At 35.9% G+C, this 22,288-nt stretch overlaps 1 protein-coding gene across 1 annotated transcript in view; it reads left to right on the forward strand.

Moving 5' to 3' along the window:
* The window catches only part of PRKDC (protein kinase, DNA-activated, catalytic polypeptide), a 212,101-nt gene that overhangs the window by 5,439 nt on the left and 184,374 nt on the right, over positions 1 to 22,288 (forward strand). The window contains exons 4-17 of the mRNA XM_004680043.2: positions 97 to 171; positions 795 to 903; positions 1,599 to 1,711; positions 1,799 to 1,898; positions 6,365 to 6,420; positions 6,502 to 6,532; positions 6,972 to 7,129; positions 11,332 to 11,478; positions 15,171 to 15,335; positions 15,754 to 15,922; positions 18,035 to 18,084; positions 18,916 to 19,044; positions 20,210 to 20,362; positions 21,928 to 22,043. Coding sequence (XP_004680100.1) covers positions 97 to 171; positions 795 to 903; positions 1,599 to 1,711; positions 1,799 to 1,898; positions 6,365 to 6,420; positions 6,502 to 6,532; positions 6,972 to 7,129; positions 11,332 to 11,478; positions 15,171 to 15,335; positions 15,754 to 15,922; positions 18,035 to 18,084; positions 18,916 to 19,044; positions 20,210 to 20,362; positions 21,928 to 22,043 — 1,571 coding nt within the window. The remainder of the gene's footprint in view (positions 1 to 96; positions 172 to 794; positions 904 to 1,598; positions 1,712 to 1,798; positions 1,899 to 6,364; positions 6,421 to 6,501; positions 6,533 to 6,971; positions 7,130 to 11,331; positions 11,479 to 15,170; positions 15,336 to 15,753; positions 15,923 to 18,034; positions 18,085 to 18,915; positions 19,045 to 20,209; positions 20,363 to 21,927; positions 22,044 to 22,288) is intronic.

Here is a 22,288-nt window from a genome sequence, read left to right on the forward strand (position 1 = left end):
AGATTATCTGAGGGAGAGAAAATTATTTTAGCTGTTGTTGAGTCTTTGTTCTTTATAGCTTAGTAATATTTGGGTATGTCTTCTTTTAAATCTTAGAATACCTGTACCAGTGTTTACACAAAAGAGAAAGCTGCTAAATGTAAAATTCCAGCTCTAGAGCTCCTTATTAAGGTAAGTTTGTATTTGTAAGTCCTTATATTTTATATTAAACATAGATAACTTTAAAAATTTAACAGTTTTTTTTTGGGGGGGGGACATGATTTGGGTGAGAGATGTTAGAAGACCTGAATTACATTGAGGTTATGAATAAGCTATATATTTTCTAGCCATCACCCAGTACCTGGTTATTATTCTCTCAGACCCTTCAGGGTTACAAAGGAAGAATTTGGGGTTATGAGCATGAAGGAGAAAAATAACTAAAAATTTGCTGCTCACATTATTCTAAAACTTAAGGCTATTAAAAACTGTCAGAATTCACTGTCATGGCATTAGATATTTTCCTTTTACCTGCATTTCTTACTATTGCTTTGGGTCCTGTTAGTCCTTGTCTTGAGTGACATAGAGTGATTCTGGTCATATTATTAGTTACTTGGGAAGGTAACATTCAGCCTACACTCTTTCCTCTTGTAATCCCCCTTTTTTCACTACCCATCCTCTGTCCCTCAGATAATCTGGTAAGAATTCTGAGAGCCTAGGCATAAATCCCTTAGATTTACACATGATTCTGCAACTTTACTGTATACAAACCTTTCACTATTTTCCTTCTTAAACAATGCTAATTTGTATACTTTTAGTTACTTCAAACTTTGAGGAGTTCTAGACTCATGGATCAGTTTAGAATTGGAGAATTATTCAGCAAATTCTATGGAGAACTTGCATCGAAAACAAAAATACCAGATACAGGTAAGATGCACCTACATATTATTTTAAAATGTTATAGCAAAGTAACACTAAAAATTATTAGCGTAAAACTTAGGTTTTTTCCTACTAAGGTATATTTGTATGTCTTATGGATCAATGTTTTGCCGAACAAGCCAAAGCCAAAATGGAAAATAATGTGAAGACTTCTGCTTCTAAAAATCTTAATCTTTACAAAGTGATATTTTTTTTTTTTTAAGATTTATTTATTCATACAGAACTGGGGTACAGGCCAGAGATGCGGAGGGTGAGAGGATTCACCAGAGACAGAGCAGGGAGCAGAACAGGCAGATCGATGAAGTACACTGCTGAAGGGATCAGCGGGCGGGCCAGGAGAGGTCTGCCACGCCATGTGCTCACCTCTAGGGCAGGCGGGGATCGAACTCATGCGGAAGTGGCTTTAGTCTCTCAGTGCTGTGCTTTAACCCGCTGCGCCACCAGGGAGGGCCACAAAGTGATATTTATAAACAGAAAACTCATAGTATATGCCAAATGTAGTTTAGTTTATAATAATAGATTTGCATAAAATTTAAAAGATTTCAGTAGCTAAAACTAGATAACTGGTGTATTTTAATTATGAAATTACTTTTGAACTAAAGTCTCATTTTTTTCCTTATTTATTTAATTTATTTAAATGAATGTTACTTGAGGCCTTCATTTGTCTAAAATTTATTTTTCAGTTTTAGAAAAAATATATGAACTCCTAGGAGTGTTAGGTGAAGTTCATCCGAGTGAGATGATAAATAATTCAGAAAATCTGTTCCGGGCTTTTCTGGGTGAACTTAAGACCCAGGTATGACATGTTTTATGATACCCTGTTTCCAAGCATTTAATTGTATTTTTCTCTTTTATTGATACCTTCTTAAAACTTGCCTTTTAGATGACGTCAACAGTAAGAGAGCCCAAACTACTCGTTGTTGCAGGCTGTCTGAAGGGATTGTCTTCACTTATGTGTAATTTCACAAAAACCATGGAAGAAGGTATTGTTTGACCTTACTTGATTTTCCTTTTTTTTTTAATTTTCATTTTCTTTATTCAAAAACATAAATCTGAAATAAACTTTATTTTTTTGAACTTTAAAATCAGTTGTGGGCATATGTGCAGTTGTCAAACATTGTATTGACTATGTGGTCTTCACCTAGTTACCCCCATTGAGCGTATCTTTTGTAAGTATAGTAGAATAATGACCTATTTCAGATTCATGTTTGTATGTGTGTATTTAGTTCTGTGCAGTTCTATCACCTGTGCAAATTTGTCTGTACATCACCAGTCAGGATACTGAATATTCTATTAACACAGGGTTATATCCTGCTACCTTTTTATAGCCACAATCACCTCTTTTTCTCCCCTTCCCTCTTGCAACCACTATTGATCTCTCTCCAACTCTTAGTTTTGTCATTTTAAGAATGCTACATAAACACACAAGCTCAAAAGTATATAAAATTTTTGTGACTGGTTTATTTCACTTAGCATAATGTCTTCAGGTTTTGTCCATGTTATAACCAAGTGGAATGGAGAGCCATGATTTTTCAATAATAAAGGGATTGAGCCAGTTGATGTTTTGGAAAGATTCATTTGACTGCTATAGGATATGAGATGTTTTCCTGAAGGATTGAGAAACTTAGTTCTTGATCTGACAGTGAGCAACCACAGTCTGACACTCATCATTAAGTTGGGTTGGTGGGTAGAGGATGGGTTTCAGACAGAAATCTGGATTTTTGTTTTTGACATGTTTAACTGGATATACTATGGAACATCATGCTTCAAGTATCAAATATGTAGGTGCATAGTAAAACTGCATCTTGCAGGAGCAAATAGACCTTAAAGATACGTATTTGAACAGCAGAGAAGAGCAAGAGGGAGAGGTGGGTCAAAAGAGAGGAGGGAAGAACAAAAGGAACTATGGTGATGGTTCACAGGGGGTGTGGTGATAGAAGATTTATGGGAACTAAACCTGAGCGAAGAAGTCAAATATTGTGTAAAAATAAACAATGATGTAAGAAAGTTAAGTTTAAAAAAAAAAAAAAAAACTTCAAAGTCTTTCGTCTGTAGATAATAGGCAAAATTTTGAGTATGAGTACGAGTGACTAGGACTAGAATGCAAGTAGGGTCTGGTGTAGGAATGTGGCACAGCCTGGCTCTGGGGGAGTCTGACTGCAGAAAGACTAGTGCAGAGTGGATCTGGCACAACCAGGCAGCTCCAATCTGCTATCTGAGAGGAAGCAGACAGAGTAATTTAAGGGTTTTTTGGGTGAAGACAAAGTGAATGGAAGGGAAGAAAAGATCATTTGCAGAAAAGATCTCTAGAGAGGATTTAAAATGCACAAGAGTTGTATCCATGTGATCTTAGGCATATTTCACAATAGCTAAAAGGTAGAAATTACCCAGGTGTCCATCAGCAGTTGAATGAGTGAACAAAATGTTTTATATGTGTATAAATATATGTAATATATATATTATTGAGTTATATATATATGTATATACACATACATATGTGTGTGTGTATATATATATAAATGTGTATATATGTATGTATATATATATGTAAAAAAATGTGGGATCTTATTCAAAAGCTTTAGTAAAGGAAGGGGAATACTGTTACATGCTACCACGTGGATGAATCTTACACACATCATGCTAAATGAGAAAAGCCAGCTAAAGAAGCACAGATAGGGCCCCCTGGTGGCTCAGGTGTTTAAGTCTCAGCAATATCAAGCTATCGCTAACCACTGCAACACAAGTTCAATCTCTAGCCTGTTCTGCTCCTCTACTCTTTCTCTGGCAAATATTCTCACCCCTGAATCTCTGGCCTGCACCCCAGTTCTTATATGCATAAATAAATAAATATAAATTTTTTAAAAAAGAGAAAAAGTTCAAATAATTTATAGTCTACTTAAGAGAAAGCAAGAATAGGCAAATTGATTTAAGAGGGCCAAAATGGGAGGCAAAATTCATAAAGGCCAGGATGGTATCCATTCATACTTCTGAACTCAGGACCTTTCATCCCTAGGCCTTGCTAATGTATTGAGTGCATTTGTTTTAGACCAGCTGCTGTGACAAGTGCCTGGTGCCATTGTGTCTGCACACTTTTATACTCTACCACTTCAGGTACAGTTCAAGTGCTGCCTTGAGTACAGGAGCTGCCTTCAGTAATCACAGCCAGAAATCTCTCCTTTTGTGTAATTTGAATAGCTTGTCTTGTTATTTTAATGTTCCTCTCAACTTAAGCAGCTTCTAATTCCTTCTCTTGCTTCTGTCATGTTTGCAAGTCATTGTTACCAGGGCAGAGAATTCTGTGAATAAATATATTCAGCATGATTTCTATACACCTACAGTGAATAATCTGGTGAAAGATAGCACTACAGGGGCCCTCCCTGGTGATGTAGTGGGTTAAAGCGTAGTGCTACAAAGCTAAAGCCACTTCAGCACGAATTACATCCTTGGCCAGGGAGGTGACCCACATGGTGTGGCAGACCTCTTCTGACTCATCCGCTGCTCCCCTCAGCAGTTTACTTCATCAATTGGCCTGTTCTGCTCTCCACTTGAATGCACTATGAATAATTATGACTTCAAGCAAACCAGGATAAGAGACTCACTTTATATAGTTGTGTACCTTTTTATCTTTACTCTGAAGTATTAAGTTTACTTATTAAGTAAATCTGTTAATTTAATACTTCAGGTTGAGGGTCATAATTCACATTTGTAGATCTCATAATAATTTGGTCTCATAATAATTTGGTTTGATGAATGCCTGGAAGATTTAGAAAAACTATAATGTATTTGGCTTGTATTGAGTTACATAATCCTCCAAACAACCCTAAAAAAGGTATAAACTGTGTCTTTTTACAAATCATAAATGGGGCTCAGAGAGATTATCTAACAGATGTTATAAGTGATCCATTAGAATTTAAACCCATGTCTTTGTTATTTTAGAGTGTCTTCCAACTTTACTGTAAGAATCATGGCAGGGCTCTCCCTGGTGACACAGCAGGTTAAAATACAGCACTAAGAAGCGAGAGCCACTTCAGCATTAGTTCAATCCCCTGCCCTGGAGGTGACCCACATGGCGTGGCAGACCCGACCACTGCTCCCCACAGCAGTGTACTTCGTCAGCTAGCCTGTTCTGCTCCCCAATCTGTCTCTGTCAACACCCCTGCACCTCTGGCCTGTACCCTGGTTCTGTATGCATAAATAAATACATCTTTATTAATAATATAATAGTTTATTTTTACATCATTTTATGCATTTTTTCATCTCAGTTGTAATCCCCGTGGGCTTCCCATCACCAAATCACTCCTGTGCCATCACAATAGTCCAGTGCATTTCCCTCCCCCCACTGTTTTTGATCCTATTCCCCACTCTATCCCCATAAAATGTCTGGTATATAACTGTTCATTATATTATTTTCTTGCCTGGCCTGTTATACTCCTGCTATGAGTGAAACCATCCGGTATTTTTCCTTTTCTTTCTGGCTTATTTCACTAAGCATGATCTTCTCCAGCTCCATCCATGTTGCTGTAAAAGGTGCTGAGTAATATTCCATGGTGTATATGTATCACATCTTTTTAATCCAGTCATCCACTTTTGGGCATTTGGGCTGTTTCCATGTCTTTCCAATTGTGAATAAAGCAGCAGTAAACATGGGGGTACAGGTATCTTTTTGAATCAGTGTTTTTGTATCTTTTGGATAGATACCTAGGAGTGGGATTGCTGGGTCGTAGGGAAGCTCCATTTTTAGCAGTTTGAGGAACCTCCACACAGTTTTCCATAGTGGTTGTACGAGTTTGCATTCCCACCAGCAGTGCAGGAGAGTTCCCTTTTCTCTACATCCTCACCAACATTTGTTGTTGTTAGTTGTTTGAAGATGTGCCATTCTCAGTGGTGTGAGGTGGTATCTCATTGTGGTTTTAATTTGCATCTCCCTTACTATAAGTGATGTTGAACATTTTTTCATCTGCTTGTTGACCATCTGCATTTCCTCTTTGGAGAAGTGTTTTTGTAACTCTTCTGCCCATTTTTTGATGGGGTTGTTTATTTTTGTTGAGTTTCATCAGTTCTATATATATCTTTGTGATCAATCCTTTATCGCTAGTTTTGTGTGAGAAAATTTTTCCCAATCAGTGGGATGTCTGTCTTTTGTAATGTCTCTTTTGCTGTATAAATTAATTTGAAGCTCTTTAACTTGATGTATAAATTAATCAATCTTTAAAAAAAAACAAACCGATAACTGTGCAATAGTAATAATTTGCAACTCTCTAGTTCAAACAGGTCTTGGGAGCTATTACTTCTACATTCCCAAGAGACTATTGGGGTTAATTTAGATGTCACAGTGTCTAAAATGGAGATATTAGTTGTGAAGTTTGCTGTGAAGTTTGTTAAATGTTAATGATTTATGATTTAGGTTATATTATGATTTAGAGCAGAGGCTTCTTTTTCTTTTTCCCAGATGCCCAGATGTCAAGGGAGATTTTTGATTTTGCATTAAAGGCAATTCGTCCTCAGGTAGAATTATTACTATTATAATTGTTTTTTATTTAAGCTTAATGATTGTCACATATTGATGATAATTTTTTTCCCCTGTAGATTGATCTGAAGAGATATGCAGTACCCTTAGGTGAGAATCTTTATTTAATGTCTTGAGTAAACTTTTTCTTAAACTATAAAGTAAATATAACATATGTGATGTTTCATACTTAATTATTAACAGGGAGGCTTTTGAAGACGTTTTAGTGCAGAAACTCCAGTTGAGGTGGTCACACTTAGATTACATGATTTTAAAAAATTAAAGCATTTTTCATGGGATCCAGATTGATTCTGACTTTAAATAAACCTGATCCTTCTTCTGAACTTTTTTTAGGAGTTATTGGCCAAATCATGGGCCATTGTTGTTGATACTTTGCTCAAGGATTGTTTCAGTGCTGTTGATTCAGGTGGTCAATGATGACATTAAAGCCTTTGTTGTTAGCTGTAATGACACTAAAGCTTTATCAGTTCTTTTTTCCACTTTTTGCTGTGCTAATTTAAATTAAACACGGTTGTTTTTGCATTTGCAGCTGGCTTACGCTTACTTACCCTGCATGCATCTCAATTTAGCACCTGTCTCCTGGACCACTACGTTTCTTTATTTGAAGTAATGTCAAAATGGTGTAGCCATACAAACATGGAATTGAAAAGAACTGCACTTTCAGCCCTGGAATCTTTTCTGAAACAGGTACGGCAAATTTAACTTTTAAACGTGTTTTTTCTGCACAAAATGTGAAAGCACATTTGAGAAGTAAGTACAAATTAACCTGTTACTTTCTTTAATTAAAGAAAAGAGCTTGATCACACTGGTGGTAGCAGGGTTGAAAGAATGCTTAGAAAATAGCAGTTCTAATTGCGGTTTCAGAGCCAAGAATGGGGCATGTCTCATAGAAAGCATAGGTGGTGATGGAACCACCGTCAACATACAAAAACATTTCCATTTCCATCACTTCAGAAAATTACACCCAGCTTTTGTTTTTTAAGAGGTAACACTTATCATGTGCCTATGGAGAGTCAGGCACATTCTTTTTTTAAAAAAATTGTTTATTTATACATACAGAAACAGGTACAGGCCAGAGGTGCAGGAGATGAGAGGATTCGACAGAGACAGTGGGGAGCAGAACAGGCAGATGTACTGAAACACACTTCTGAGGGAGCAGTGGCTGGTTAGGCAAGATCTGCCTCGCCATGTGGTCTCCTCCCAGGCCATGATCAAACCCGTGCTGAAGTGGCTTTATCCATTGGGCTACCAGGGTGGGCCGTTTGAGCTATTTTAAACAAAATAGGTAATGCGCCCTCCCTGTTTGTGGTGGCGCAGCTGGTTGGAGCACTGCACTGCGAAGCCAAGTCATGGCCACTCCATTGCGAGTTCGGTTCCCATCCTGCTGCAGGTGACTTACATGGTGTAGCAGACCTCTCCTGTCTCTCCTGCTGCTCCCCTCAAAGTAGTGTATTTTGTAGATCTGCCTGTTCTGCTCCACACTGTTTCTGGTGAATGCTCTCCCTGCCCCTGTACCTCTGGCCTGTATCCCATTTCTGTTTGCATAAATAAATAAAATCTTAAAAAAAAAAACTATAAACAAAATAACTAAGAACCAAATATTTGTGAGCAAGTGTTTTATTAATTTTTTTTTTTTTTTGCTGAACTATGCAATGCAATATGTAAGTTTCAGCTGTACATCATTATAAATTAGCATCTGTCTATATTACATTAAGGTCACTGCTAAGAGTTCAGTTCTATTCTTCACTGTAGAATTGGCCCCTTTTACCCAGTCTCTCTCCTCCTTTACCCTCTTCTCCTTTCCCTCTGAGAATCACTCATTTGGTCTAAAGTTTGTTTTTGTTTTAAATTTACTCATTTGTTTCTTTTTTTGCTACCTATGAATGAAATCATACATTGTTTTTTTCTCCATCTGATTTAATGACTTTTGTGTGACCAGGTATTTTTGTGGGCATACGTTTTCATTTCTCTTGAGAAAAAAACATCTAAGTGGAATTGCTGCATCACATAGTACTTATTTATTAAACTTTATAAGAAGCTACTAAGCTTTTTTCTAACCTGCTTGCACCAATTCACATTCTCATGCAGGTCACCAGAGTTTCAGTAACCCTATATTCTCATCAATACCTGGTATTGCTGTTGTTTTTAATTTAGGCCTTTTAATGGGTGCATAGTTTATCTTACTTTGGGTTTAATTGGAATTTCCATGGTGACTTTTAATGATAATCTTTTTTCCTCAATCATTATATCAGCCTTATATCTTACTTTGTGAAATCTTCATCAGAAAAGATCTCCCTTGTATAAATGAGTTGTAGAGTTGTCTACATAATTTGGGTGACAGTTCTTTTTTTTTTTTTTAATAGTTTATTATGTATCTTTTTGTGCCTTTTTCCATCTCAATTGTAATCCCTGTGGGCTTCCCATCACCAAATCACCTGTGTGCCATAACCATAGTCCAGTGCACTTCCAAACCCATTCAAAAACTTAAATTTTAAAGTGACAAAGTCTGGTTTGCTTCTTTTTCATGGGCTTTTTGAGACAGATTTCTATCTCAGGAAATCTCTGCCTGTCTCATAATTGCAGAGATTTTCTTCTGTTTTATTCAAGAAGTTTTTTTAGTTTTAGCATTTATACTTAGGTCTACAATCCATTTTTAATGAATTAGTTTTTATGTATGGTGTAAAGTAGCACTTGAAGTTATCTTCCCCTAAGCCCCTAATTTTTTTGTTGACTTACACTGGTACCTTTTTCAGAAGTCAGTTGATCATGTATATGTGCATGTTACTTGTGATCACTGTTTTGTTCCATACATGTCCTTTTATCAGTATAGCTCACTGACTGTAGCTTTACATTAAATCTTATATTTAGATAGTGATATCCTCCAGCTTTTTACATGTTTTCCAATTGGATATGAGTTTTAAAATTTAAACTTTACTACCATAGGAAAGATATTTTACATTTTTCTTAATACACTGCAAGTTTGATGCAGTTGATTAAAAAAATATAGACATGTACAGAGATGACTGTTAAGGTTTTTTTAAATCTTACCACTAAGAAAAACTTTACCATTTTGGTGATGATGTTTTAGATTTTTCTCCTCGCTCCTTTTTCTATCCTTTCCTTCCTCTTCTCCCCTTTTTGTTTTTTCCCAGAGGGGAAGAATTGGGAAAGAGAAGGAGAGACCTTGACATGAAGGAGTGGAAGGAGTGCTATCTAATTGTAGCCAAAGACTTCACCTTGGCTGGATATATTTTCCTCATAACATAATTATATATATGTTTTTGTAAAAAATTAACAAAGAATTAAAATAAAAAAAAGATTAATTTTTAATTTTTAATTAATTTAAAAAAAGGTTATTTTTTTAAAAAAGATTATTCATATAGAACTGGGTACAAGTCATAGGCTCAGGGACGGTGAGAGGCTTCACCAGAGACAGTGGGGAGCAGAATAGGCAGATCACTGAAATACACTGCTGAGAAGAGTAGCGGGTGGGCCAGGAGAGGTCCGTTACGCCATGTGGATCACCTCCGGGGCCGGGGATAGAACCCACACTGAAGCGGCTGTGGCCAGCTTGCAGTGCTGCATCCTATCCTGTTGCACCACCAGGGAGGGCCCTAAAAAGATTAATTTTTTAAAAAAGATTAATAAAAAATTTTTTTGAAAAGATTCATTTATGCATCTAAGAACTGGGGTGTAGGCCAGAGGTATGGCAGTTAAGAGCATTCACCAGAATGGGAAACAGAATAGGCAGATCTACTGAAATCCAAGGCCCAGGGGAGCAGTGGGCAAAACAGCAAAGGTCTATTGTGCCATGTGGGTCAGCTCCCTGGCTGGGGATAGAACTCATATTGATGATAGCTTGATAACCCTGAGTCTTTATCTTCTGCGCCACCAGGGAGACCCTTATATGATCAGTTTTTAAAAAATATTTATTTATTTATGCATACAGGAATTAGGGTATAGGCCAAAGGTTTAGGATGGGGGTGAGAAGATTCACCAAAGACAGAGTGGGAGCAGAGCAGGCAGATGTACTGAAATACCATGTACTGAAATACCAGCGGGTGAGACAAAAGAGATCTGCTGCACCTTGTGGGTTAGCTCCCTGGCTAGCTGGGGATTGAACTCTGGAGACAGCTTGATAGCATGGTCTTTAACCTTTGCGCTACTGGAGAGCACCCCCTACAGGATTCATTTTCAGTGGCAACATAGTATTTGTCACAATATTAATGATTCAAAATGCTTTAACCTATGCTCTGTTTTTGGGCAGTTATTTCTGGGATTTTGCTACCATATATAGGAAGTAATTGGATTAAAAATGCATTAAAATGATGGTTATTGAAAGTAATGCAATAAAAAACTAGAGTATTATATACATGAGAAATGAGAAACTGACCTGTAACCAAGAAGTGAATAAACATCATTATACTTAGTCACATATATCTGATGTATATGTGAAAAAGGAAATGAGTATTTGTAATATTCCATATCTTCAAAAATGGGAGCAGAGTTGGGGCTAGAAGGAGCCAAGTTGGGGCTTTGTGTGCAATCAGAGCTAGTGTTGTTAGGTTGGTGAGTTTTTTCTGGCTTTGATCATTTGTCTAGAGTCTGTCCATTGTTGTCTTGGACACAGTGTGTGCCAAAATTTGAAAAGCTTTTTGGACAGCTATATTAGCTAATGCAGGGAATAGGGAAAAATACATCTCATACATATAGCCTTACTTAATAGTGTAATTTTTCTGAACTTAATGAGATCAAGCAAATGGAAGCAATTGTATTAAACTATGTAGCATATTAACAATATATAATTGAACAGTTGTTCAGTTTTATATTTGTGTAGATTCCTTTGTTTTGTTATTCAGTATTTCTGAAAAGTAAATATGCAATTGCAGGTTTCTTTTATGGTTGCAAAAGATGCAGAAACACATAAGAAGAAGCTGCAGTATTTTATGGAGCAATTTTATACAATCATCAGGAACATGGATTCAAACAGCAAGGATTTATCTATTGCTATTCGTGGATATGGACTCTTTGCAGAAGTATGGCTCAGTAATTTACTTTTTACTTTAATTTGAATGCTTAGAGCAATATAGTTTATTGCATTTTGAATAGCATAATCACACGACAGTATTGTTGACATTTGTTTTATTACTCTTTTCAGCACCTGATCTGTTATGCATGTATTAGATCAAGTCCTCATAACTTGCACTTCACAGATAAGGGAATTGAAACCCAGATTAATGAATGATACACAATGATAATAATTGTTAGAACTGAGATGTAAATTGAAGTTTGATGGCTAGAAATACTATGTGTTTTTCAGCATTAACAGTCCCTTAATTTTGAAGTGAAACTTGTTCTTGATGTTACTGAAAGTTTTAGAAAGAGAAGTACTTATGAGAATATTAAGAATGACTATCATTATTTCTCTCTTAGCAATAGCAAATCTTTTGCTTCACAGAAAAATTACTTGTTATTTTTTTTACAAACCTGTCTTTCAATGTCTGTTCCCTTTGTCAAGAATAAGAACCCCTATTCCCATCCCTTCCTTTACTACTCATTACTTCCCTAATACTCATTAATTTGCTGCCAAATGATTCCTGCATCCCTTTATTTTATTTTTTTAAAGATTTATTTATTTATGCGTACAGAACTGGGGTACAGATCAGAGGTGCAGGGTAGGTGAAAGGATTCACCAGAGACACAGTGGGGAACAGAACTGGCAGATTAACCAAGTACACTGTTGAAGGAGCAGTGGACGGGTCAGGAGAGGTCTGTCTCACCATGTGGATCATCTCCAGAGCTGGGGATCGAACTCTTACCGAAGCGGCTGCAGCCAGCTTGTCGTACTGTGCTTTAACCCGCTGTGCCACCAGGGAGGGCCCATCTTTTTATTATTATTTTTTTAAACTCTTACCTCCATTTGTCTGTGGTAGAAGAAATGGTGTATGGGTAAGGTCACAGTGGTAAAAAGAGCATCAATTTTTCATTTTCATTTGCTAAGATCTAAGAACTTCATTTTGTTCATTGTAGGTGGATATGTTCACAGCATAGCTAGAGCTTGGTAGACAGGGAAGAGGGAAGTCTTTAAAAAGGTAAACAAGTTAAGTGCTAAAGAACCCTGGAATGGATCTTGATTCTAAAATAAATCTGAAGCTAGGTAAGAGCACTGTGAAGGTGACTTGGGGTGAAGTGTACAGCATAGTGTGGTAGAGAATTCCAACTTTTTTTTGAGTTTTATTGATTTGTCACTGATTTAGATAACTATAATTTTGATAGCATAACTTCATACCTCCCTATGAGACAACCTCCGTTACCCTCCACCAAAGATCCACAACTCTGTCACCTTCTTTTCCTTTTCTTCTTTCTCCCAATTCCTTCTGGTTACCAATATATTATTCATAGTGTCTAAGAATTATTCTTGTTTTTGCCAGTTTGTCTTCTTTGGTTATTTATACCACTCCGCAAATGAGTGAGACCATGTAATAACTGTGTTTCATTTTTTGACTTATTTAACTTAGAATAAACATATTAAGATCCACCCATTTTGCCCCAAGAGGCAATATCTCCTCTTCTTAATTAGGTGAATAATATTACATTGAGTTTATATTCCAGTTTTTTTTTTTAAAGATTTATTTATTTATGCGTACAGAACTGGGGTACAGGCCAGAGGTGCAGGGGTGGTGAGAGGGTTCACCAGACAAAGAATGGGGAGCAGAAAGGCCAACTGAGGAAGTACAGTACTAAGGGGAGCAGTGGATAGGCTAGATGAGGTCTGCCACGCCATGTGGATCACCTTTGTGGTTGGAATCGAATTCATGCTGAAGTGGCTTTAGCTTCTTAGTGCTGTGCTTTACTCACTGAGCCACCAGGGAGGGCCCATATTCCAGTGTTTTTTTTAAAGATTTATTTATTTATGCATACAGAACTGGGGTATAGGCCAGAGGTGCAGGAACAGTGAGAGGATTCACCAGAGACAGAGTGGGGAGCAGAACAGGCCGACTGTCAAAGTACACTGCTGAGGGGAGCAGCGGGCGGGTCAGGAGAGGTCTTCTGTTCCATGTAGATCACCATGTAGATCACCTCCGTGTTGGGAATCGAACTCATGTTGAAGTGGCTTTAGCTTCTTAGTGCTATGCTTTAACCCACTGCACTAGCAGGGAGGGCCCTCCAGTGTGTTTATATAGTCATCTGTTGATGGACATTCAATGTGGATCAATATCTTGGCTATTATGAACATAGGAATGTGAAATGTCTTCATATTCTTTGTGTAAACACCTAGCAGTGGTATCATCAGTATTTTCATTTTTGTTTTTTGAGGATTCTCCATATTTCCAAAAAAACTTCACAAAATTACATTCCCATTAACAATGGATACATGTTCCTTTTCCTCTGTATCCTCTCCAACATTTGTTCTTCTGGTTTTTTTTTTGTTTGTTTTGTTTTGGATATGGTCCATTCTCACAAGTGAGCTGGTAGTTTTGGTTTGCATTTTCATCATAATAAATTATGTTGAACATTTTTTTCACATGCCTTTAGGTCATCTGGTTTGTCTTTGGAGAAATGTCTTTTTTGTCCATTTTTTGATTGGGATGTTGTCTTTTGTTGTTTAGTTATGTAAGAGTTTTTCATATATTTTAGAAATTAGCCCTTTGTCAGATGTGTGATGTGTAAATAACTTTTCCTTTTCTGTAGGTTGCTTTTTTGTTTTGATGATGGTTTCTTCTAAGTTGGTTTTCTTTTTTAGTTGATACAGTCCCTTTTCTTTATTTTTGCTTTTGTTTCTTTTGCCGTTGGAGATGTGGTTGACGTCCAGAAGTGGGTCACCTATATTTTCTCTCATGTATTTTGTCATTTCAGGTCTATGTCTTTTACATTAATGCTTAACTTGAAATAATTTTTGTGTATGGCGTTAATGATGGAGCTAAGCCACATGTTTCTTCATGTTGCTTGTCCAAGTTTCCCAACACCATTTGTCTACGAGGATTCTCTTTCTTCTATTAATGGTTGTAATGCAGTTATCAAAGTTAAACTGTCCATATGGTGTGGATTTGCATCTGGCTTGCTCTTCCACTGGTCTGTGTTTCTGTTTTTGTTTCAATACCGTAAAACATTCCAACATTGAATTTAGTTCTTAGTCTCATCCTCCTGGCAACTTAACCTGTGCGGGCTGGGACTGTCTCCTTGACTTTGCTACCAGCTATCTTAAATGGTGCTTGAATATACTTGACAGTTGATAAATTTTGTGTATGAGTAAATATTTGTAATGTAATTATAGATTGTCTTTGAAAGTCTCAAAAATAGATATACTGTATTTTATATCTATTTCTTTTCCATTAAAAAGCTTATCAGGGCCCTCCCTGGTGGCGCAGCGGGTTAAAGCACAGCACTGAGAATCTAAAGCCGCTTCCGCATGAGTTCGATTCCCGCCTGCCCCGGAGGAGACCACATGGCGTGGCAGACCTCTCCTGACCCGCCCGCTGCTCCCCTCAGGAGTGTACTTCATTGATCTGCCTGTTCTGTTCCCCACTCTGTCTCTGGTGAAGCCTCTCACCGCCCCTGAGCCTCTGGCCTGTACCCCAGTTCTGTATGCACAAATAAATAAATCTTTAAAAAAAAAAAAAACTTATCAGTATCTAGGAACATAAACACATGGTTTAGCACAACATGTTAAACACCATTATTTTACAATTATAAGATTGATCAAGACTATTGTTTTATCTTCTAAAAGCCTTGCAAGGTTATAAATGCAAAAGATGTTGACCTGATGTATGTAGAGCTCATTCAGCGCTGCAAGCAGCTGTACCTCACCCAAACAGACACAGCTGAGGACAATATTTACCAGATGCCAAGTTTCCTCCAGTCCATTGCAAGTGTCCTGCTTTGTCTTGATTCTGTAAGTAGGGTCATTTAATTAAATTGAGCACAGTATTTAATCACAGTTCTTCAAATAATTTGCTGGAGTCATAGTATGCCTTCAGGACATCACCATTATGATTAAATTTTAATAGTATTTTGTGTTAATAAAATTGTCATGAAACTTTGTTATCCATAACAGGAAAAATTATTGACTACTCTTTTTGAAAGAGGAAGGTTGCTGTTTGGGCTAGCATTGTACCTTAGTATAGTTCAGACTGTTTTACTCTGAGTTGTGGGCTTTTTTTTTTTTTTTTTTAGATATTGACAGTACTAAATATTAAGCTTATAATAGGTTATATGACAAGTTTGACTTTTCATGTATTTACTAGATAATTGTAATTAATTACTACTGTGCTTTCTTTCTTTAACTTTAATTTGTTCTCTATTTCCACTAGGTTCCAGAGGTATATACCCCAGTTCTGGAACATGTCATGGTGTTACAAATAGACAGTTTCCCACAATATAGTCCAAAAATGCAGTCAGTGTGTTGTAAAGCCATAGTGAAAGTTTTCTTGGCTTTAGCTGAAAAAGGACCAGTGCTCTGGAATTGCATTAGTACTGTGGGTAAGTCTAGAATTACTATTTTTATGATGAGTGATGAATAGGAGTGCAGGTGTCCTTTTGTTTTGTGTCCTTTGGGTAGATACCTACCAGTGGAATTGCTGGATCATATGGAAGCTCATTTTTAACAGTTTGAGAACCCTCCCAACAGCTTTCCATAGTGGTTGGACCAGCTTGTATTCTCATCAGCTGTGTAGAAGTGTTGCTTTTTCACCACATCCTTGGCACCATTTGTTGTTGCTAGTTTTTTTAATATGTAACATTCTCAACTGGTGTAAGATGATATCTCATTGTGGTTTAGATTTACGTTTCCCTGATAATGAGCAATGTTGAACATTTTTTCATATGCCTGTTGACTATTTGCATTTCCTCTTTGGAAAAGTGTCTTTTTAACTCTTCCCACATTTTTGAGGGAACTGTTCACTTTGTTTTTCTTGAGTTTCATCAGCTTTTTGTAGGGCTTTGTGATCAGTCCTTTACTGCCGGAGGCCAGCTCCAGAAGTTGGGGTGTCAGGGATCCTGCAAGAAATGAAAGCATCTGTGAAGGGATGAATGAGGGGATATAAACACTCCTTCAGGTGCAAGTATCTCCTGCCGACTGTTTCAGGGGGAATTTATTATACTTTTACAAGCAAGTGATGGGTTGACCTCCAGCCAAGATAGTAATATTTATCATTCTTTAAAAAAAAAAAACACAGTTGTTAAACAAGGTGTCCTCATTTCAGTCGTTACTCTTTACAGCTGTACAATCAGTCTAGTAATGTTAAAACAGGCATATAAATTCATAAGACTAACATTTCTATATTTACCATAGTGAAAGATTAGCTAAAAGGAAGCCCCCTTTACCCCTAGTTACTATTTAATGGTCCTCATTCTCATCAAAGCATCCCATATGTGAAAAGAGCAAAGTGAAGCCCGAGGGCATGAATGGAAAAGTTTATTCACAAATCTATCACTGAAAGAGAGTAGAGTTCCTCATTAAAGACTGAACAACAAAACCTTAAGCTATCCAGAGTTTTTTCCACATCATAATTTAGTGTTTACATCTGAAAGATAGTGGAATGATGAGATTTGGGTTATTGGTTCTGGGCAGGAAGAGAGCTCCGATTATTTGTATAACATGTTATTTATACTGCCTCTTTCACATATTGACTTTACTATAACAGCCAATTGTAAAATCACTTTTGACTTCGTCTGATGCATTTGAATGAAAAAGTTGTTATAATTACAGGAGTGTCCAAAACAAAACAAAACAAAAGGATCCAGCAGCTTTGGGGCTCCCTGACTTTAAAGGAATGCGCATCCCCCTATACTTGGACCTTGTCAAACAGCATGAGTTAACTGGCCTGAGCCACTTTATCATTAGTATTGTCTGCAAAAATTTTCTACCTATCAGTGGCATGTCTCTTTGGTTTGGTTAATATCTCTTTTGCTGTACAAAGTTCTTTAATTTGAGGTAGCCCCAGCTGAAGCCTTTTCCTTCACTGTCTTTGCTTTGGGTGATGTATCTTTAAAGATGTAACTAAGGTATATGCCATGTAGTGTTTGCCAATATTTTCTTCTATATATTTTATGGTTTCAGGTCTTATGTCTAGTTATTTTACTTTCAAAAGGTTTATTTATGCATACAAGAACTGGAGTGTAGGCCAGATATGTAGTGGGTGAGAGGATTCACCAGAGACAGAGTAGGGAGCAGAACAGGCAGATGTACTGAAATACACTGCTGAGGAAATTAGTAGGAGAGATAGAAGAGCTCTGCTGTGCCAAGTGGGTCAGCTTCCTGGCCAGCCAGCAGTCAAATTCTTGCTACAGTGACTGACAATAGCTTGATAGCCTTGTCTTTAACCCCAGTGTCTCCAAGAAGTCCCATTTTCAAATTCTTTCAATGTCATTTGAAGAGCTTATGGTAACTGATGTTCCAAGTTTTTTTTCTCATCCTTTCTTTGCACTACTTTTTTTTTAAACTAGTGAATAATTTAAAATTTAAAACTAAAGTGATTAACAAATTTCAAGAAAAAAACCTAAAAGGTAAAGGTTCTTAAAAAAAAACTTGTCCTGTTTTGAGTATTTATATTTTTCAATGTTTATTTTCATCTTTATTTTCTTTATTTTTAGTGCATCAGGGTTTAATCAGAATATGTTCTAAACCAGTGATCCTTCAAAAGGTAAATTATGAATTTTTTTTAAAAGCTTTATTTATTTATGCATACAGAACTGGGGTATAGGCCAGAGGTGCAGGGGCAGTGAGAGATTCACCAGAGACAAAATGGGGGAACAGAGCAGGCAGACTGATGAGGTACACTGCTGAGGGGAGCAGAGGGGCAAGACATTAGAGGTCTGCTGTGTCATATGGACAGGGATTGATCTCTTGGTGAAGCAGCTGCACAGCTAGCTTCATAGTACTGTGTTTTAACCTGTTGCACCACCACAGGGGAGTGGCCCTGAATTTTATTTTTTTTTCTGTTGTTGAAAATTAGCAGTATTGTTGGGGCAGTTAGCCTAAATATGCAAAAGTAATCATTTTAGGAAATATTCTTAGCCTTGTCTTATTTTTTCCAAAGTGTAGGACACAGTGCCTCTGAATTTTTTTAAATTTACTTCTAAATTCTGACTCATCCTTAAATGTAAAATTACTGTTTTATATATATAATTTTACAAAAAGGAAATGTTTTGTCCCTTGAAACTCTAGTTTACTTATAGTATATTAGAGGAAACATATCTTAATTACTAGAGGTTACAGGACATGGGATGAGAGATTGACTGCTATATGCTAATAAAATAAATAATTTATAACATTTCTTGGAGGTTGTTTTGAAATATTTGCAGTTACAGAATATCAGAAATTTTTTAAATTTGTCTTTTATTCTTTCATAATATACTGTCTTCTTCAATCAAATTATAGACTCCTAGCAACTTTAGGTTAGAAAATTCTAGAAATGCCTAAGTGTGGCAAAGAGTGATAATTTTGTAAATCCATGAATAAATTTTACATATAGTCTTCCCAAGATGCTGAATCTGAAGATGACCGTGTGTCAGGGGAAGTCAGAACTGGCAAATGGAAAGTGCCCACCTACAGAGACTATTTGGATCTTTTTAGAAATCTCCTGAGCTGTGACCAGATGATGGTAAAAATGACAATTTAAAATTAAATAAAGTACCCTAGTTCCTCTTAATTGGTCTCTATAGTTTTATAGTAAGATTATTTCAGAATTGTTATTTACTAATTTTCAAAAATACTTTGCATAGTAAAAAATTGAAATTGTAACTTAGAGACTAAGAAAAAATCAATTAAAAGGTACAAAATAATAGAAGTCATTTAAATTTAACTCACTACTGTAATTGAGTCCTCATTTTAGCTGTAAGCAGTTTAATATAGTTGATGCAAAGTCTTTTTGAACATCCAGGCTTTCAGTAATATCAGTATTACCACTGTTTATTATTTAACAGATAAGAAATATCATCTTTTTGTTTGTTAAAGGTGAAGATGAATGCAGTTGATATAATAGGAATGAAGGATGTTGGTTCACAGCTATGATATCATTTGTGATTATAATAATACCTCTTGCCTAAAATGTTTCTACTAGATGTTTCTTTGTAGATGTTTCTACTAGATGTTTCTGGCTGATTCTGGGCACCATTTTAATTTAGACTTTGACAAAGTAATAGCCTAGGACAAGCAGTTTTTGTCAATAGTTAATTCTGTCCTGTGAAAAAATCTTAGGAATTGTTTTCTTATTGAGGTAAAAATAGCATAGAAGTTTTTAGTAATTTTACTACATGGACTAATTTAATTATGTCTTCTTTATAGCTGATAACCCTGTTTTGCGATTGTTTCACAGGATGTTTGTCTCAATAAAGGCAGAGTAATTGGCCTATATTTTTGTTAAGTGGTATTAAGTTTAGAGAAATTGTCAACTATAACTTTTAATTTATTTTGAGGGTATATGTTTATGTGTGTATATATGTACACAGATAGCATGTATGCACACTTACACAAATTAATTGGGTGAGGTAATAAGGATTGAACTAAATACTCCCAAGCACTACTTTACTTAGTAACTATTACATGACTGGTAAATTGTACCATCTGACTGAAATGATACTGTCTTAATAATTTAGTAAATTGCCTGTTTTGCAGCTTGAAAACTTTCTGATAATCTGATAGCTTACATAGCAGTTTTCATAATTTCTAAATATGCATGTATTTCTGTATGTTTTAGTACATATTTAATATGCATTGATAAATTTGTATACAAAATTCTGAAGCTTATTATTTTTCTTTATCTAAAGGATTCTCTTTTAGCAGATGAAACATTTCTTTTTATGAGTTCCTCCCTTCAAAATCTTAAACACTTGATGTACAATGAGTTCGTGAAATCTATTTTGAAGATTGTTGAGAAATTGGATCTTACACTAGAAAAACAGAGTGTTGGACAACAAGAGGTTAGAAGTTTTTGTCAATTATACTTATGCATTAATTCAGTGTAATGACTTGTAGGAAATTGGTTTCTTCAAGATGAAGTATTGTTAGTATTTTTCTGTTTGAATAGCCTAATGTATAGAGAATGTTATTACTGTGTTCAAGTAGTTTATATGTTTAATATGTTAAAACAAGTTTTTGGAAAAAATTGTTCACTAGGCCTGTCAGTTACTTATTCTTTGCAATAACAAAGAGTCAGGCTTTATTTTGTACAAAAGTGATTTTTTTGCAGTAGGATAGAGAAATCTGATATTTGTTTTGTTTATAGCTAAGAAAACTTTGAACTCTAGCTGCAAGGAGTTAAATGTATTCTAGAGATAGGATGTAATGAATGATTTGGAAGAAAAGGAAGAAGGCACCCTCTCTATTTCCATACCAGGTTTTCCTGACCTACGAAAAATGATAGCTTAAGGCTGCCAGCTGCTCTGCACGAGTTAGTAAAAATAATACCATGGTACTGAGACTAGTGTTAAAGGGCTTGAGTATAAGTTGGAAGTAGCTTCCTTTTGAGCACATTATTTTTTCCCCCAGTTATTTATTGATTCTTTGAGTGCAATATTTTTTTAGTTTACCTTATGTTTGTAAATGTTAGTGCATATGTACTTTAACTGCATATTGTACAGTTAGATGAGAGAATGGTAGGAAGCATCAGACAACAGTAAAGGGCCATTTGTCATGTTGACTTTACTGTATTTGTAATTTTCTCTGTATTGGTTGATAGGGACACTAATGTGTGTTTCATTGCTTTTTTGCTTTGTGTGTATCTACAATAATTTCATTAAAAAACTTGCCTGAAAGGTCTTATTAGAAATACCAGTCAACAAGTCTACTTTTCAGAACATACTGTTTTTATTTTTTTAACCTCAGTGTCTCCCTTTACCGTTCCTTCCTCCTTGTTTTATGCTCTCTTCCAAGTCCTGCCTTTCTTGCTTTCATTCCAATAGGCAGTGTTTCCCAAATAACTGTAGTCTTCAACCTTACCCTCCTTTGTAGCTTCCAGATCCATGTTTCCAACAGTATATTTAACATTTCTTCCTCAATTTGATAACACAAACTTAATAGTTCCTTCCTGTTGCTGTTAATTATTCCTCTGTTTCTAAGTTTGAAATCTTTAAGTGTTTATTGATTCTGTTATGAAATTCTGCTTATATTACTGCATCACTGCTAGCTCCTTCAAGAAATGATATTTTTATATTTGTAAATTTTTTTTCAATTCATGTTATCACTTCCCATGTATTCTTTTAATATTTTTTTGTGTGTGAAATTCATCATTTTTGTCACTGTTACCTGAGATTTCATCTGTACTTTTTTCACTTTTGCATTCCTTTCTCACATCATCAGACCTTGGCCATGAAGTCAGTTGGTCAGTTTTTTGTAGAGTGAACGTATGATTGAATAGTACAATGTTTGTTTTAGCACAATTAATTTTTCTTTCTTTTTTTAAAATAATATAATAGTTTATTTTTACATTATTTTGTGCATTTTTCCATCTCAGTTGTAATCCCCTTGGGCACAATTAATTTTTAAGGGTGAAAATGAAGCTACTGGTGTTTGGGTGATCCCAACTTCAGATCCAGCTGCTAACTTGCATCCTGCTAAACCTAAAGATTTCTCAGCTTTCATTAACCTGGTGGAATTTTGCAGGTATTTTAAAAAATTCTAATTATTTTGTATCTGTAGATATAAGAAACGAAATGGAAAATGATATGAAGTCTCAAATTACTTATGGGAACCTTTAAAATATATCTAAATGTACCTACTTAGAGTTAGTATATTTTACTACTTAATGGTTTCTCAGGGGCCTCCAGGAGGTGAGGAGGTTGGGCAAGAAAGGAGAAGGAAGATTGCAATGGACTATGTGGAGGATTATTGGTGCATTTGTGATAGGA

The sequence above is a fragment of the Condylura cristata genome, unplaced genomic scaffold, assembly GCF_000260355.1.
Source record: "Condylura cristata isolate star-nosed mole 26May11 unplaced genomic scaffold, ConCri1.0 scaffold00009, whole genome shotgun sequence".
NCBI classification, from domain to species: Eukaryota; Metazoa; Chordata; class Mammalia; order Eulipotyphla; family Talpidae; genus Condylura; species Condylura cristata.